The 18,547-nt window shown below is 40.5% G+C and overlaps 1 protein-coding gene across 3 annotated transcripts in view; it reads left to right on the top strand.

Annotated features, from left to right (window-relative positions):
* The window catches only part of limk1a (LIM domain kinase 1a), a 56,332-nt gene that overhangs the window by 20,452 nt on the left and 17,333 nt on the right, over positions 1-18,547 (top strand). For 2 of the 3 annotated variants that reach the window (XM_030397659.1, XM_030397669.1), the window contains one exon: positions 7,158-7,296. In XM_030397659.1, coding sequence (XP_030253519.1) covers positions 7,158-7,296 — 139 coding nt within the window. Of the gene's footprint in view, positions 1-7,157; positions 7,297-17,026; positions 17,269-18,547 lie in introns of those variants that run through there. The other variant, XM_030397672.1, reaches the window with a different exon arrangement.

Genomic DNA, 18,547 nt, shown 5'->3' on the forward strand with positions numbered 1-18,547 from the left:
TCTGTAGTTTTCCTGTTTTTGTCTTTTTATAGCATTTCTTAGAAAAATGCTATATAAATACAGTTATTATTACTATTATTTAAAAACCAAAGACTATTCTTTTACTATCATAGATAACAAAGAAAAGCACCGAATAAGATATTTTTTTGAAAAATGACCGAAAAAATTAATTATTTATCGAAATAATATGGTAACTAAATTTCTTTTGATTAATCAGCGGTCTAAATCACAAAGACATATGGCTATTGAAAATGATTGTGAGATGCAGCCCTACTTCTGATGTGTACTTAAGCACAGATACATGTGGCAGAAAATAAAAATGGTGCATCATCTCAGGAGCATTTTAGCCGAGCAGCTGCAGGGCAGATTCATATTTGAGACACAGCTGACATGTAAAACCGCAGCGCTCTGCATGTCAGCTCAGCTTCAACACAACACACAACAGAATTAATGGAAACATTTTGCCCTCATTAATAATGAATTGTCCATTTGCATGCCTGCTGTTTCCCTGTGCATGTAAAGTGTAATTAAGTTTGATAGGCAGTCAGCTGTTGTAGATACTGATCATCACATACTGATTATTTTTATTGTTGATCAATCTTTTTTTTTTTTTCTGCTTTCTGTCCATCTCGACTAACAGTGCTAAATCAAAGATATCTAGATATCTAGTCAGCAAATCTTTAGTTTGCAAGTTAATAAGATGCTTTAAATATGACTAAAACCATGAATCAATTACCATAATAGTTTAAACCCATATAAATAAAAAGTAATTACATACTGTAGTGTTTTGTTGCGTTTTTATGTATCTATGATATATGCTGAATGGTTACATACAGTATGTTAATGCAGATGAGACTTCGTTCAGGCACCTGTGAGTCATCATTTCTCGTTCAGTATATTTACATTTTCATCCTTTTCAGCTCCTCCGTCCCTCTGGGAATCTAATTCCATTCATTCATTCAGGCCTGATGTTTTTCTCTTTCTGCTTCTACTCATTCATATCAACCAGGGACAAATTAATCAGGTTAGGTATTGACCCAGGTCAGACTGCCAGCATGATAAATAGAAGCATAGTCATTCAAAAACATATTACATCATGAAACCGTCCGATGAGATAATCACATTGGGAATAATAAATGTGAATTACAGCAGAGCAGGACATGGATATTTCTGGTGTACCATAATTTATATAACATTATCTAAACCTACACATGCACAAACACACTTACACATTCATTTCTCATTTAAATGTCCACTAACTTCAAATATGTAACTGTAATACTGATTTTAATGTATTTTCTTTTGTTAATTTTGTGTTATTCTTTTTCACCTTTGACCCCTTGTCACCTGATAAAACATGTTGAAGAATTTGTTTTTATTTTAATATTTTTTGAAGAAGTTGAACTCCCTTATCATTTAGCTATGATTGAAGAAATGTCAGAAGAGAGATGTGTTGACTTTGATCTAGACTGAAGTATCTCAATAACTACTGAATGGATTTGTAAATGGTATTTTACTAACATTCATGATCCCCAGAGGATGAATCTTAATCACTGTGACTTTTCATCAAGCGCTATCATCCAGTCAGAGGGGTCCAATTAGTTTGATTATGTTAGCGTATGCCACCTTTTGTCAAGTTCTTACAAGCAAATGTTAAACGTCTTAAAGACTGTACATTTCAGACGAGTTGTTACAGCTCAAATACGAACTTTTCACCCCAAGTTTGAACGATTTTCTGAATTTCGAATAAAGAGTGATAGCCATGACAAAATGTTCATACACCCAAACAGTAAGAATACTTTACTGTGCATCAGCCATAAGATAGCCAGCATCCTTGTTGATTAGTGACAGTAAAGATGAATCCACTTATTGATCCCAAAAGCTTCAAATGTAAACTGTGAGCTCTCCTTATTCTCTGGATCAGAGCAGTATCTGCCTCCAGGGGTTGATTCCTCCTCTGCCCCCGGCTGTCTGCTCAAGAGCTACCAGCTGTCCACTGAGACGCAACTCTGCTCCACTGTTGTTGCTTAATTGCTTAATTTCCTGGCCAGGCGTGAATAGACACAAATTTGAATCTGCACTGAACCCCCCGTAAATGATCTCAGTCTCTTCAGACTGACAGTATCTTGTGGACCCTTAGGGGGATCCCAGCCCCCAGGTCGAGAACCACCAACCTAAAAGACGACAGGTTTTCTCTCAGAGTTTGATAACTAGCCTTCACAGATTACAGACTGTGAAAAACTGTCCTCATCTGGAGTCAAATGTTAGTGAACACAGACAGGAGAAGGTGAGAGGCCAGGGAGAAGTCTGTCTCCTTTTGACCTGGAAAAGGAATTTACTGCTCTCCCAGACATTTATATAATGCTCTCAGGGATTAGAGCGTGGTGGGGGGACAGTTGCAGATTTACTCACCCGACTCCCTCGTTCTCATCTCCTCTGTCATTGGCTGTTTCCTGACCCTCAGGGTATCCAGCTGGGTTTCATGGTGTCTGAAATCTGCTCTGCTTCCTCTCACTTGTTCACAGGAGATATTTATGGCCAATGGTGCTGTGCAGCCTTCTCTTTGTCGTCCGTGTGTCCTCTGTGTCTTAAATCAATCATACAATCATGGTATTATTGTCTTTTTGACGGATATTAGTCTTTTCATTTACTCTCTCAAGGATTCTCTCACTCATTTTCTTCTCTAACCTTGAGCTTCGTTATTGATCTCTCGGCTGGAGGGCATGTGATTGTAATTTTAATTTCTTCCACATTAAGGTGATAGCGGATGCTAAGCTTCTCATCCAGCTAGATTTGGGGATTTTTCAGGGGCATCATAGCAGAGTGGGCAAAGACTCTCTCTAAGTCTTTCACACTGATAATCCTCTTAGTCGTCCATGCCGATGCACACACAAATACAGTCACACAAAAAACCCAAATGTGATCACACATGGAAAAAAGCATTTGATATTTTTATCATGGTGAATAATTTTTTTATATTCATGGGAGTCTTGAGTTGTAACTAAGCGTTACTGCCTGTCTCCTCCACCTCTGAGATAAGACTCTTGTCCTGAAGGCAGAAATTTGGCGTTTCCATCTGGGAGTCACTAATGTATTCACTCATATCTTTAATACTCTGCTGCCACTCCCAGCTCTGCAGCTCAGAGAGGTTTTACTATGAAGGAACTGAGCCTCAGAGCATGTGTACCCTCCTCAGGTATGACTTTGCCACAGTGGGGGTTTTCAGCGTGTGTGTGTGTGCACGCAGTGAGAGGTAGTTATTGAGCGGCGGAGAGCCAAGACAGCTGAGTAGCTCCGTCTCCTGAAAGCCTTGACCCACTTCCAGGTCTCCTCCTTCCCCCGCTCACCCAAACATGCTGCATACTGAAGCAGCTCTGCCACAATCTGCTGAGCTGCAGTGGAGCTCTGCATGCAGATGCCGGGAAGAGAGGGTGTGTCTGTCTGTCTAATAAATAAATTGTATGTGTGTGTGTCTGTGCTGCAAGTTGTGTAGTTGTGTGTGTATGTGCAGGCTTGCAGGAGGTGCAAGACCCTCGGGCAAAGTCATGGAGAGTTGCTGCTTCTGCTGAATTTATTAATGAGACCTTCACTAGTTGTTACTTTACCAACCAGCTACAAGCATGTTCAGCAAAGTATCATAGTGTCTCCATGTGATGAAGACCAGAGAATACAGTGCACAGATTCAAGTCAGGTTTAAGCCCTCACAGAAAGAAATATACGTCAGAGTGGTGAATGTGAGACTACAGTTGAAGATTAAGTTTTTATTCTGCGAATAATTTTGTCAAGGTGACATCTTTATATCAAAAATAGTTGCTGATTGATTTTCTGTTGTATCAAATAACAAATTTAAGTGACAGTATGCACTGTGATCAATATATTTTTGCGATGACATGTAATAGTGAAAATATTACTTATAGTAGTAATGTAGCATTTATCTGTTGACTAATATTATGAGCCGATATTAGACTATCATAGATACTGTATAATCAGCATATATGTTATCTAATACACGACTTCCCCAAGATAACCTTTTTTTGGGGTTATAATCAGTAAAAGATGCTGTTTCAATGCACTGATTTCATCAAATCATTGCAAAGAATATGTGTATATCAGCCGATATATCAATATCTGATTTTGTTACACCCTAAAATCGGTATAGGCATCGACCTGTCCCTATCCATCAGCCTCTGATTTTAAGTTTTTAAGCTTGAACTTGGATGGGGAATGTATGAGATGTGTTTGGGGGGATGATCATAAAATATTGACTGAGAACAGGAAAGCCTGAAATGAACCAAAGCTACAAGACATGGCTGCAGGTTTTTGCAAGAATGAGCAGCGACCAGCACATCTATAGCTGTCACATTGAATCAGAGTCTTGTGCTGAGAACTCTCCAATGTCTCTAAAAGGAAGAAATCTCAAATTCTGTGTAAATATCAATAGCAGGAAATTGTAATGAGATGAGGGACAAAGTGAATTATTCCTCTCCAGCCTTTGAAGCCACGCGGGCTGTTTAATATTTTGAGAGCAAACAGACCTGGGTTTAAGCTGCCCTGAGCAGGGACGAGGCCAGACGGCTGGCTGATGGGAGGAAAGCTCCACTGGGAAGGAGAGGAGACACTCACTTAGTCATGGCTGTTAGACACACAGATTTATACAGATTACAAACATGCACATACAAGCCTGCGAGCGCGCACATACAGAAATGCTTTCACCATAAGAGAAGGGATTAGCACACATTTTTGATTTATAGCCACATCCAGTGAAAATGTGCCTACTTACCGACATCAACACATATATGAAGATAGAATGTTCACAAACACATTTTTATGACACTTTTGTGTTGAGTTCAACAGGGTTATGCCTGAGTCACATCAGATTGTTAACATCCGCTTTCTTTTGAAATCCGTCTGTATCTGTATCATCACCTACCAGGAAATAGCCTGTACTCACTGGTTTTTTTGTCATTATTTTGAATACCAAACCAGCGTGGGCAGTAGTCTGTGTGGTTATTTGCATTGGACACGGAATCTCCACACAGGATCGTTGTCAACATATTATCACCTCCGTTTGTCTACGACTCTCGTCATCCGCCCCTCACTCAGCATCTGATGTCTATCAGTCACTCTGGATTTTCGGAGCAGCTTGGTATTGAACTCTGGTGACAGATGGAGGGACCGGAGCTGTAGAGATCAACATGTCGATAGCAGTCTGTCTGTAGGCCAACGAAAAGTAGTGCAGCCAATTCAGCAATTAAAGTGTGGTCTTAATAAAGATTAGTTGAATACAAATGTACACTTAAGCTTAACTTTGAAAGAGTGAGGAGCACATTTTTGGAAGAAAACCTACAGTTACAGCCTACTGTAGCTTTTATTCACATATTTCCGTTGTTCAAAAGAAGATAAAATTGTTTTTCTGTACAGTTTTCCTCATATTGATAATGAATATTTGTCAGGACCCATCGTGCTGTTAAGATTGTATTCAGCTAGGCTGACAAGCCGTCACTAGGAAAACGGAAGATAGTTAGCCTAGCTTGCTAATGTTAGCACAGATACTGCACAAGTGTTAGACATTGTTGTTTGTTAATGACTTTTCAACACCTGCTGAGTCATATGGACAGTGCTGTGTTTGTCCCACATTATTTAAAGAGGGGTTGCTAGCAAGCTTTAGCAAGCTGCTTCTCTTTAATGGGTTCAGTTACTGTGACGGAAAATGACCAGACTGTTGAAACTCACAACATGAGGTTTCCTGGTCATGTGGCCTCAGCACTTTAGACCTTTGTATACATTTTGCAATGCCAAATCAAATTTTTAAAACTACGTTCAACCCCTGATATTGCTTGACGCTGGTTGATGAAGAGTATTGCTGGTGTAGCAGCTAACTACTGCTAAACTAGTTATCTCAGTTAGCCATGCAGAACCAGGAGAGTGTTGGTGTTTACAACACTCGCACAGGAGCTTTGGACCGGAACACGCAGGGGCTAGCATATGAGCCCGCTAACTGTAGTAGATATCTCTGCAACACAATACACAGACATCATAACATTGAAACTGCTCTGTCTTCACACTCTGTTAATGGTTAATTGTTGCATCTTTTCTGCTAAAATCGTACATATTAAACCTTTAAGCTGTTCCGATTGTGTCCGCCATTTTGAGACACACCAGGAGGAGGCAATGATGTAACACACCATGTTTTCCTTCTGTTTACCAGTTTTCAGGCCAAGATTTGCCATTAAGTGTAACCATGGTCAAAGTTGCTTCTTAAAATGAAATGTTTGATCAAATCAAATGATAACCTATCAAAATTAAGACAGAGCTTTCTTTAGTCACACAGCAGATAAAGAATTCCTCATGAAATGTTTATATGGTGTCCATGAGGTTGACTTAGTAAGTACGTGCACTCTGCACTGACATGCATGTTGTTGTAGTTGACTGCAATGTTACTGTGTTGTCTCCGGCCCAGTCATAGTTATGTGTTTTACTGTGATCTCATTTGTCTGTTCCTCCTAAGGTTGGGTTGGTGAGTGATAGATCCACAAAGGCACTTATTACCACCATGACAACTATCATTTGGGGCCCTGTAGGTTGTCATTAGGAGGGTTAAAGTACTTTTACAGAGTGCAGTAAAACATAATGTACTGTCAACATAAAAACAGCTTAATTGACCCGGAGGTCTAGCCTGCTGATTCTGTGACGTGCTGATGAGGTTGAGCACTATTTTTCTGCTTTTTATGCTCTTGAAAGAATTGAAAGAAAGATCAGTTTTCTTCATCAATTAATTGTTTTAAATAGTTTGTAAAGCACGTTTCAGGTTCCAGGTTGAAAAATATAAGGATGGTGGGGGTTGCTTTTATTATTGTATTATTCTACATTGAATATAATTTCTGATTGATTATCTATGAATATCTATGATAGGTGTTCACTATGTTTGACAGTCAAGAGAATCAATGATTAATGGCATGTGTGGATCATGATGAATCGTGCAGAATTTGCATATTTGCGATGTTCTCTCTTGTTTCTGCTGACATGTCTGGATTTGTATGTCACTCATGTTCACCTCAATGAAAAATAAATTATTTAATCTTCAAATGCTCCATTAAAAAGGTGTTAATTAATTGTTCCACTGGCCATGAACCTATTTCCGTCTCTTCCTCTATCAGGTGTTGTGAGTGCAGCGCCTCGCTGTCACATTGGTATTATGAAAAAGATGGACGGCTCTTCTGCAAGAAGGACTACTGGACAAAGTTCGGAGAGCTATGCCATGGCTGCAACGACCCCATCACCACCGGCCTCATCATGGTAAGAGGATCCATCCGCTGAGTCTCATCTCTCATCACCCCCCTGGTGCTTTGTTTGCTGATAGAGTTACAGCTTGGAGCCGTGACACGCACATACATACAAGAGGGTAATGAACACACCTGAGTCCGTACATTTACAACCAACATACGAACATGCACGTAGGATCAGTGGCAGACCTGTAACTGACCCTGAAGCCTCTGGTCGCTCTGTCAGATTGTTTTACAGACCACCAGTGAAAGTTGGATCTGTTGTTGTGACACAGGAGAGCAGAGAGGTTCATGTGCAGAATAGATGTGGTCACAGCTCCGGAAAGCAGATAAATAGACTGGACCTCTGCGGATAAGTGCTGCTGCATTATGGAAAAGACAAGATAACGGCATCAAAAGAATGGCAGTGTCTATTTGTTGATTAGTGATGGAATCACACACATTCAAAGCTTCAAGAAACTGATTAATACTGTATGTCAGGGTAATAAAATATGTGGCCTTTATGTGTCTTCCTGCTGTAGCAAAGGCCAACGGCAGCACAAATGCAGGTGCAAACCAAATTACATTGGGCAGTAGTCTATTGTTTGTGCCTCTTTGGTAATCTGCTGGCTTCAAATGAACTTTGTTGACATGTTGCAATTTAGATAAGATTAGCTTTATTGTGTACCTCAATTAAATGTTTTCTTTGGCTTTCCCAGAGTACAACAAGAAGTCACATGAGAATAAAATCTACAAAATGAAACAGGAAACACTTAAAGTGAAACTCAGAATCATGACAAGAACACCATTAAAACATACAAATAAGGGGCGCCGTTTAGCTCAGTTGGTGGAGCGCGCGTCCCATGTGCTGAGGCTCTGCAGCGACCCAGGTTCAACTCCCGGCCTGGGTTCCTTTGCTGCGTGTCATTCCCCTTCTCTCTCTCCCCCTGTTTCCTGTCATATCTTCAGCTGTTCTATCAATAAAAGGCCAAAAAAAACCATACAAATGCAACAGGAAATAGTATTGTTAAATTTTGGCTCCTTTTAGTTTTTTAGCTTGACTGTGATGCAATTAAGCTGCATCTTATCAATACAGCTGACATGATTAGTTGGACACTCAATAAATTGATCAACAGAAAGTTAATCTGCGACTGTTTTGATAATCAGTTGAACATTTAAGCCATTTTTCTCACATTTGAGCTTCTCATTTTTCATGATTCTTTTCAAGATTTATGCCTTTTCATTGTTTTGTGTGATAAGATCAACAAAACTAGACAATTGACGAAGTGAATTGATCAGTTAAGTCAAAGGATAATCAGCAGATTAATTCATGATCAAAATAACCCTTAAGTAGCTGCAGCCCGTCTTCCACAGCAGATATTGTGACGTTCAGAGGCATTTATCAGGAGTCCTGCCCCTTTTTAGGTTTGACAGAGGAGCTGGACTCTTTACATACAGTTCCATCACCTGATAAAGGAAATATTTGCATAAGCTGGTGGATGTATTTAGAAATGTGGTCAGTGTGTGGTCAAAATCTTGATTGAACTATCTGATATACAAACAAGTTTGAGACTTGATGGGGGAGTTCACACCCCATCAAACACTGTCATCAGTTTGCACTCCCTGACATGCAGCTCAAAATAAAGAAAAGAGAGATAAGTAGATAAAAAGTGAGAAAGCATCCAGTATTATATTGAAAGTAAGATTGTGCCACACAGCTACAGTGTGTACACGTTTAGTGTTCAACAACAGCAGGATTTATGAGGAACATTGTCCTCCCTGCTCAGTCATCACAGGTAAATTTTGCAGAGTTGCTTCTGGTAATCCTCGTTTTGTTCACTCAGCGAGCTAAAATTGGAATTATCACCCCTGGCAGCAGGCGATATGAAAACTATGTCAGCTGTGTGTGCAACTATGTGACATTCTTATTTTGGAAAACTACCGCCTGTCTGCTTAGCGTGAGGCTTATATGATGGAGAAATTAAAAACATTAAATTATCATCTGCATTTCAGAACGCGTCATTAGTCGCTGCTTTTTGAAGTGGGATTTAATTTAGAGTAAGTTGTGTCTAAATTGCACATACAGTATTTAAACTCCACATTTGGGTATAATTTTAGACTAAATATCATTATAGTATTTAAATTTCCTTTTAGATGATTTTAATGACGAAAAATGTGTTTGTATTTAGTTTCCATTTGAGGCGATAAACTGCCTCTAAAGCCACCTAAAACCCAGATTATTGACTAAACCATTAATTATTGACTGTTATTGGCCGGTTAGAATAAAAAACTGAGTTCATTCGTTGCACATAAAGTATCCTCTTTGACACATTTGCCTCCAGGTCAGGTTCAGCAGCCAGCAGCTTCTGGCAGGTCATGTGTCATGACCACGGTGAACAGAAATCATTCATGGCTCGACTGTTCTATGCATCCCTGAGTGTGTGTGTGTGTGTGTGTGTGTGTGTGTGTGTGTCTGTGTGTGTGTGTGTCTGTGTGTGTGTGTGTCTGTGTGTATTTTGTCATGTCTCCCGACAGCCTGCCTTTTGCAGTGCAATCTCAGTAATGAAACATGTAGGAGACTCTAAAGTGAATTAGGTCTCTCCTCTTCTTTCTCCTTCTCTGGTTTATTGCTCCTCTTACAGTGCAAAGGCTGTGATTGACTGTCTCTGGAGTTACACTTTAGTAAATTTGAGAGGCTTTACTTGCCAAGATGGCCCGAGAAATTGTATTACCGTGCAGACATGCAGACCAAGGTCGGCTCCCTCATCAGTGCCACACCCAGGAAGACAGGAGAAAACTGTACTCCAGTCATGCACAGTCACTCTGTGCAGATTAGCAGAACACACAGTCCTATTTTTAAAATTCACTGATGCCAGCGCACCTTAAAAAAGCTGCTGTCACAGTCAGTGAAAACATATCGAGCTTCATGATGCAGCGATGAGTCAGAGTCTGCAGACAGAAGATAAAACTGATGGTCAGCCAAACAGAAACAATACTGAGCCGTGTTTGCATTTCATCGGATTTCATCGGTAATGCCCACCGTACACGCTTCAAGTTTGCACTTTGACAATAGCCTTTTTAATTCTACCAAAGAGGTAATATGTATTACCACTGCTGATTGTTTAGTTTGATAGTTTACAGGAATGTGCAGTCGGGCAATCTGGCCAAACACAGTCACAAGCAGCAAACTAGATTGTGATTGTGAGCTCCTCTTTCTCCATGAATCACGTAAAAAAAAAACTCAGGACAAGTTGATCGTTGTGATTTTCTATTATCAGGATAATAGTCAATATCCTCAGGAGTAACTTGAAATAGCAGTTTAGCTTAATAACTACAGCCTTGTATTGATTACCTGATTTTTTTTTTTTTTTTTTAATGTGACCAAGGGGGAGTCCCCATCTTTCTAGTTTTTCAACTATATAGAACAACAATAGAAAATATTTCCGAAATAGTCCAAATAACAAAATCTATCTCAAGGATGCTTAGTGCCATTTTAGGAGTTTTATGCTAAATTCTGGATGCCTTCAAAATTGATCATAAATAGTCAGATGGTTCACCCCTACAGGATTGTACAAGTAATGATGAGAAGTTAATATGGAGGGCACGAAAAAAGTGATTTGTTTTTTAGATTTCTGAACATGACAAGATTTTTAAGCATCTGAAATTGTATAAATTTATTTTTTTTAAGTTTTTTTTTTGGCCTTTTTATGGCTTTATTGATAGTACAGCTGAAGATATGACAGGAAACAGGGGGAGTGACACGCAGCAAAGGAACCCAGGTCGGGAGTCGAACCCAGGTCCGCTGCAGAGCCTCGGCACATGGGGCGCGAGCTCTACCAACTGAGCTAAACGGCGCACCGCTGTATACAATTTTTGTAGCTTTTTCGAAATTTGCCAAAGCAACAATCTTGCCTTTTTTTGCCAGTGTTGGAAGTTTGTAGAGGTGAGAAGCAGGCAGGATATAAACTTAAATGGTTCAAGCGCTCACTCAGTAAGTTTACATGCACAGCTTAGTCTGATTACAGCCATAGTTCGACTATGCTACTCAATCAGACAACTGCAATTGTCCGTGTATACATGCCGGTGAGAAAATCGAATTATTGGCCGAAGCATGTCATACCCTGTACAATAGGTGGCACTGTACCCATTTCAACTAGTGCTAATAGAGCCACCTCCAGCTGACCTCTTTACGTCACCAGCAACAACAAACTCTGCCTCGGCATTCGAAGATGGATGGCGTACGAAGAGCGAGACGAAGCTACATCATGATACATGATGATACATGATAATAACACAAACAAGATGCACAATGGTGCTCTTGCTTGCGGTTATTTTGGAGGAAAGACACTGCCGCCGCCCTTCTGCTTCCGGCTCACGGCCCTGGGAAAAAAATCTTCCGATCGGATATGATTGAACGTATACATGCACGAGTAATGCGACTATCAATTGAATAAGCTAGGTGTTTTAATCCAACTATGAGAAATCCGATCCGGTCCGATTTTAGTCCGACTAAGGTGTATACATGCATCTTAAAAATATGATCACAGTTGGACTAACCCAGTAATTCGGTTTTCTCGAGTAAACGTAAACGCGCTCACTGTTGAGAGAGCCGTTGGTGAACTCTCCAGCACAAGTGAGTGCAGTTTGTTCAGTCAACTGCTGGTTCGGAGCTCAAGAGCAAGCCCAAAACTCAAGACAGCTTGGTTGCCTTTCAATGAACATCTATAAAATGTCTTTTGCCTAGATTTGTTTGTAACCACAGCTGTTGAGCAACGGTCATTGACTTAACCAAATAGGATGTCTTAGGCTACAATGTTATTTTGTGGGTACTGTCTGTGTTTGTACAGTGTGAGTGTGTGTTTGGGTGCGAACAGGTGTGTATCTGCAGCTTCATCTCCAGCTTGTGCTCATGTCAGCACCTTCAGCCTTGACTCAACGAGTAGTAATTCCGCCAGAGGAAGTTACTCAGTTATTTACTACCCTCAGTGAGACTGATGTATGTGCTGAATACTGAGTTATCTGACATAACCAATTTTCTCTCCCACCGGCCCTCTTTCTCCTTATCCATCCGACATCCTCTGGAAGATGAATGTGCAGCGATCTCAGTCGTCTCCTCATCCAGTTTAGAATCAGTCAGCCTTTCTGCAAACAACTCAGGGCTCACAGCCAGCTGATTGGAGCACAGCCAGGCATCGACCTGGGTCTCTTAGATCTTTGGAGAAGCTTTTGGTTTCACAGTTTCTCTCCACCATTGCCTTATCTTTGCCACAACACTCTGTGGACATAAGTTTAAAATTTACCAACAAGACTTTAACGTTTCATTCCCATGGCCGTGGGTCAAGCCTTGAATTTAGACAGGGTTTAGGATGGACTAAAAAAGGAACAGCAACAGATGAACTGGCCCTTTAATCATATTGGTAGACATTTGACACATGGCAAAACAAGCCCTTGTTATGATATCATCAGAAACAGTTACACTCATTTTATTGAAGGTAACAGAGTGTTTAATTTAGTCGCCTGTAGCTATAAGTTCCAGGAAAACATCAGACTATACATCAGAGAGTGAGGAAATGATTCACATTCAACACAGATTCTTGCGCAATTTTGCATTCTGTATTTCTGCCATCAGTTATGTATCAATTCAGTCATGTTGGGCCACTGACTTGGTTTTATTGGTACAAAAAGCCCTGGCATTAATTTAGCTTGCTTAAAAGTTCAGAAAAGCACAACAGGATCGGTGGTCTGAATTACAAAAAGAAACCCTGAGTTAAGTGTCAGCTAAAGCAGCATTAGTGTTGGTTGAACATGAAGGTTTCCACTAAAAGTAAGAAGTTCTTTCCATGGACTTTAAACAATGAATCAGTCTTATACTGGTCGTTCCACATTTCCTTGATTTTGTTGTGTAAACCTCTTACTGTTACTCCATCAGGTCCTATTATTTCATCAATATAGTGTTCTGTTTATTTTCATCACGTTAGTGTTTACAAGAAATACTTCTCTCGAGGGCTTTCTTTGTTTCTTTTCTCTTTCTTTTTTTCTGGGATTGCAAGATATGCTGAAACTTTTGAAGGTGAAATCCAAGAAGTTTCCCTGAAACCACAAGTGCTTACGAGTCTTTTCGGGGGTTTTCTTTTGGCATCATATCTGCCCTTATGAAATTCATATCACATGTTGGGCATATTACATCTTGTGCTGTGTCTCTCCCCTCGCAACATCTTGGTTACTTTTGTTTTCTGTTTCAGTGTGATAGATATATTTAGATCTTTTCTTCGCACAAAAAATATTTATTTTCTTACAATTGATACATGAAACAAAAGGCAATGAGAAATACACCATCATGGAAATCATTGGAGGAGTCTACATAGTGTACTAACTACGTACTACGTATGTGGTTAGTATTGAAGAAATGGAGATATCTTGTGTTGGCGACCAGTCCGGTGGAAAGTCCCAGATCTACAGTGACTTTATCAACTCCCACTGTTGTGAGGTAGCTCAGTGGTTGAGCAGGAATCTGCTGGTTGTTTCTGTAAAATGCCTGATGATTATTTTGCCTCTGAGTGAAGACAGACACATGTGTAATAAGTGTTGGGAAACATTATCTGTTCAGATGTTGTTGCTGTTCAGTTTGGGACATTGTTATCTTAGCAACAGGCTGATCTCATCAGTGACGCTGAACACAGCTCTGTCACTCTGTAGGAACTTGTTTTGCATTATATTTACTATAAAGGACGGTTTTCTTTCATGGAAACACCTCAGGAAGGTCAAATACAGTACAGAAGGGTGTAGCTGAAAGAAGTGGATCTTCTTCTCATAGTATGATGTATGAAATCGTGATATTTGTATTTGCATTTAAAAGTACTAAGAGTTTTTGAAACGTGTTTAGCATTTCCTCTTTCCAGAGCGGAAACTCCCCCCTGTGGCACGACTGTGGGCAGCTGGGTTTTCAGTTCTGAGCTGACTGCGGGCAGGTTTGACTAAAATCGCTGAACATGAAGTCACTGTTGGTACCAGAATAACATATGAGGCTTTGAAATTAGGCTCTGTAACTTTTGCCAAACAGGCCAAAAGCAACGATTAGGGGATAATGTTAAAGCAGCTATGGTTCATTGTTGTAATGAACGAAGAATTAGAGAGAGAGATTCAGTTCTACAGTTTAATTCACTCTCATTGCCCTTGAAAACCAAATTTTTGGCTGGATCATGAAGTTGTTTTAAGTAAAAACAGATCTAAAACCTCAGTCCACTATTGGCTCAACGAGGTGAGAGACACAGTTAGCTGGTGAACAGAGTGGAGCATTTAGCAGCTAAAGAGAAAGACATTTCTTTCCGTCAGGCACTGCTTGAGACCAAAAACAGAGATAAACAGAGAACAAATTCAAATGGGCTCTGTGGGATTTCTGCAGAAACAGGTTGTTTTAATTTATGTTAGCAGACTCAGTTGCTAAACTAATGTTAGCTGCTGTTGCTCTCTGTTAGCAGAGCAGCGAAAGACACTTAAAATGTGCAAAAGGTCACATCCTTTAGACTGTGGCAGAATATCCAACCTGAGTCCTTCACTATGAAATCCACAGTCCAGCAGCATTTCAAAGCTTAAATAAATTGTCCACAGCGTTTGTATAGACGACTGAAAGAGACGTAGATGATTTAAATTTATAATGGCACCTACTGCACAAATGATCAGCTGCCTAGAGACAGACTCTAATGTATTTTCAGACTATTTTGGGACTGCTATTTTTTACCGTTTTCATCAATTATACAGCGAGAGTTCATATATTGGCTCCAAGCAAGAGGCACAGTTGAAGCTTTATTCCCATTTTTGTTAAGCAAAAAAACTTGTTCCGCTCTTAACCTTTACATGAACTGTGTTTCAGCACATAAGACATATTGGGTAATGCAGGAACTCACCGAACATCAGACAGATGTTGTTTAAAGGTGTAAAGTTCATGATGGTGTTTGTTTCTCTGGAGCAGCCGCCTCTCTTTAGAGTCCGTCTCCACTGCTTAACATACAAACAGGCGGAGGAGAGGGCATCTGGCCGTCTATTAATATCTGCCCACTCAGATGTCCCTCTAGCACTGGCTTGTAGCGAGGGGAGGGAGCGACACTTGGCATGCAGGACATGTCAGGGACACGAACAAAGTGAGATACAGAGCTATAGAGAGACGAGGGTGGTAGAAAGAGTGACGCAGCAGCAAAGATAAACCCATGAAGAGAGATTGTACGTGGCAGAGAAGGAGAAAAAGTGGAGAGCAAGGACTGGGAGAATAGGTCGGCTGAATGCTATTAATAAGATCACACAAGCCTATAATATGTCTTAATTTATGCTCAGTGCTGTGTGATGACAATAACATCACCTTTATTCTACATGTGACTAAAGGACTGTGTCTTGGGTGAAGTCAGGAAGTCAGCAAAATTTCCAACAAGGAAGTTGGTTAGCCAAGCAGTTTTAAAGAGACACAATTCAAAATAAAAAATACATATTTTTTTATCTTGTTATTTGTCCATCCAGTTGGTTTTGGTCTGAGTTTTAGAGATATCAGCCACATAGATGTCTGCCCTCTCTTAAAAATAATGTTACTAGATGGCTTGTGGTGCTCAGAACGCCAAAATAATACTTTTAAAAACTCAGCATCGTCTCTTTCCAGAATGATGGCCCTTGTTATGATTTTCTTTCTTCTGAACTACAACCGCTAACTGTATCACTGTGCAGAAGGAAGTGAGCATCCACTCATGAAAGACATCCTAGTTAATTAAGCTAACTTAGCTGGCTAATGTCAAAGCTTGGCTGAGGATGACACCATTATTGTTTAAAAACCTTTTCATCCATAAAAAGATGCAATAGAAAAGAAAATTAAACACTTACAGGTAAGAGGAAAATATTTATTTTTGATTTTGGGGTGAACTGGCCCTTTAAGGAAAAAGAAGTAACACACTTCGGTCAGTTACCATAACCGTGTCTCATTCAAATAGTTTTACTTGCAACCAAAATCAGGAGAAGTGCTGAATATAATCGAACAAATAACAAATGATGACAACAATCGAGTTAGTTGATTTATAGGAAATTTATGGTCAACAGTTCTGATAATGTAGTGTCACACATCTTCTGTTTTCACCTTCACAAATAGAAAGATATGCTGTTTTTTATCTGGTTTTATATCACTTGAGTTTTTTGTTTTCGTGCAGTCATCTTGCAGACATCCCTATGAGCTTGCAGACATCTTTATTGACCTAAAAATCAGTTTATTGTAAACTGTTTTGTAAATTGTATTGACGGACTAACCAATACTGAAAATCATCATTTTGCAGCTCTAATAAGGACATACATTAGACTAATCAGAGTAATCAAGTAAGCACACACACTTTACTGTAAACAAAGCCATTTGCTACAGTGTAGTGTAACTGTATTGTTTTATCATGCCTATACTCGAACATGAAACAGCATATGAAATTCAACACCTAACATAAACAACAAAGCGAAGAATGAGGAACATTTTCCCCCACATGAAAACAAGCCTGTAACTGTCACTATGCTGGTTTTCACTGGTTTCGAAATGTGATTGCACGAATGGGGGCAGCGCGAAGGCAGAAGCGGACAAGAAGAGGAATTTACTGAAGACACCAGGGGGTGGAGGGTGGAGGGGTGTGTGCGTGGTTGAAGCAGCCGGGTGGCGCGTGTGCAAGGGGGGTGGGCGGGGCCAAACAGGAAACGATGAGGTCATAGCAAAGAGGAAGGCAGGGTGGGAGGGGGGGAGCCAGGAGGAGTGACATTGATTCAGAGATGAGCTCAGCTGCAGAGGCGTGGGCTGCTCCCTCTCTCCCTCCCTCCTCCCTCCCCCTGTAGCTCCGTCTCTCTCCGGCCGGCTTGGCCGCTGCCAGTGTTGTGTTGTGACAGTGGGTAGTAGAATGAACTAGACCAGCAAGGAGATACGCCAGCTCTCGCTGACATGGTGGGAGACCTGTTTTTCTGGAGCTTCTGCTGTCTCAGGCTGTGGAAAAGAGATAAGAAGGTGAGGCTGCCGCTCAGGGTTAGTGGGTCTGATGGGTGATGTACAGTTGGACAGGAACCGGCGAGGAGGCAGGGAGGCAGACAGTCTCAAGTGGCTGGTTGAGATGGTTTGCCGGTTGCTTCTGCATACTCTTTCCAGCTTCATCTTTTTAAATTTTAAAACTGAAGCTGAGGCATGATACTGTATGTTGCCGTTTGTTGTAAACTGGGTCAGTGTTATTGCCTTGTAATTACAGATCTGCTCCATTTTTCTTGCGCGGCGCTCCAGTTTTTTTCTTTTCTAGTCATGAAAAACTGATGAGCCATAGCACGTGAGTTATTTTTAGAGGGCATTCATCCTCTGATAAAAGTGGGATTTAAAAGTGTGCACGCGTTCAGAGCTTGACAACAGTTGTCATGTCGAATAACTGTGTCACTGCGCCGTGTTATTTTTATTTACCACCTACATGCAGGCCACACTGTGTGTTAACCACAGTGGATGTGAGATTTACACAGAAGAGGGAAGGAGCTGAAAACATTAAGAGCATTTCTAAAGCTGAGGCCTGTGTGTCTACTGTGGTACTGTACTGTTTGTAGCTGAAGGGGGGGTTTCCATTCAGAGGGCATCAATGTGGGCTTCTGTCCTCTCTCTCAGGCTTTCAGTCTAATTGTGTTTGCTTAAATGATGTCAACTGTAGAGAGTCTAAAAGGGAATCAGCATCATGTCTTCCTTTGACTTTGTTTTCACTCCAGCAGCCGTGTGAAACATCTTGATCACATTTTCTTCTCTTTTATTCTATGACACATTTTTGTGATCTGACCCCTTTCTTACTCTCTCTCCGTGGGGAGTATCAGATCCCTCCTACACGTGTTGTTTCTAGTATTTCCTCCAAACATCCGCGTGAGGTCACTTTATAAACACAATTCTTCTGTTATGTGTTCATTCTGGGAGCTCACTCACATATGGACTGCGTTGCTGAGTTTGGAGTAGAAGTTCATTACATCAAACATGAGGTTAAGCAGAGCCAGATCCCTCATGATTTGGTGATGGCGGTCAGGAGCACCTTCAGCACTGTTGTGATGAGGTCATCCGTCTACATTTAGCCAGAGCAGACTGAAGTCAGAAGGTCCAACTAGTGTTTATGTGGGACTTGTAGAGGTTCATGATGAGGTCCTCTTGCACATAAACACATACACTAACCAACACACATGTACTTTGTGATTTCAAGTCATACCTGATAAATATTGTTCCCTTTCACTTAGTCGATTGAAAGAAAATGAATCACACTGAGAAAAAAAAA

This window comes from Sparus aurata, chromosome 2 (genome assembly GCF_900880675.1).
Source record: "Sparus aurata chromosome 2, fSpaAur1.1, whole genome shotgun sequence".
Taxonomy (NCBI): domain Eukaryota; kingdom Metazoa; phylum Chordata; class Actinopteri; order Spariformes; family Sparidae; genus Sparus; species Sparus aurata.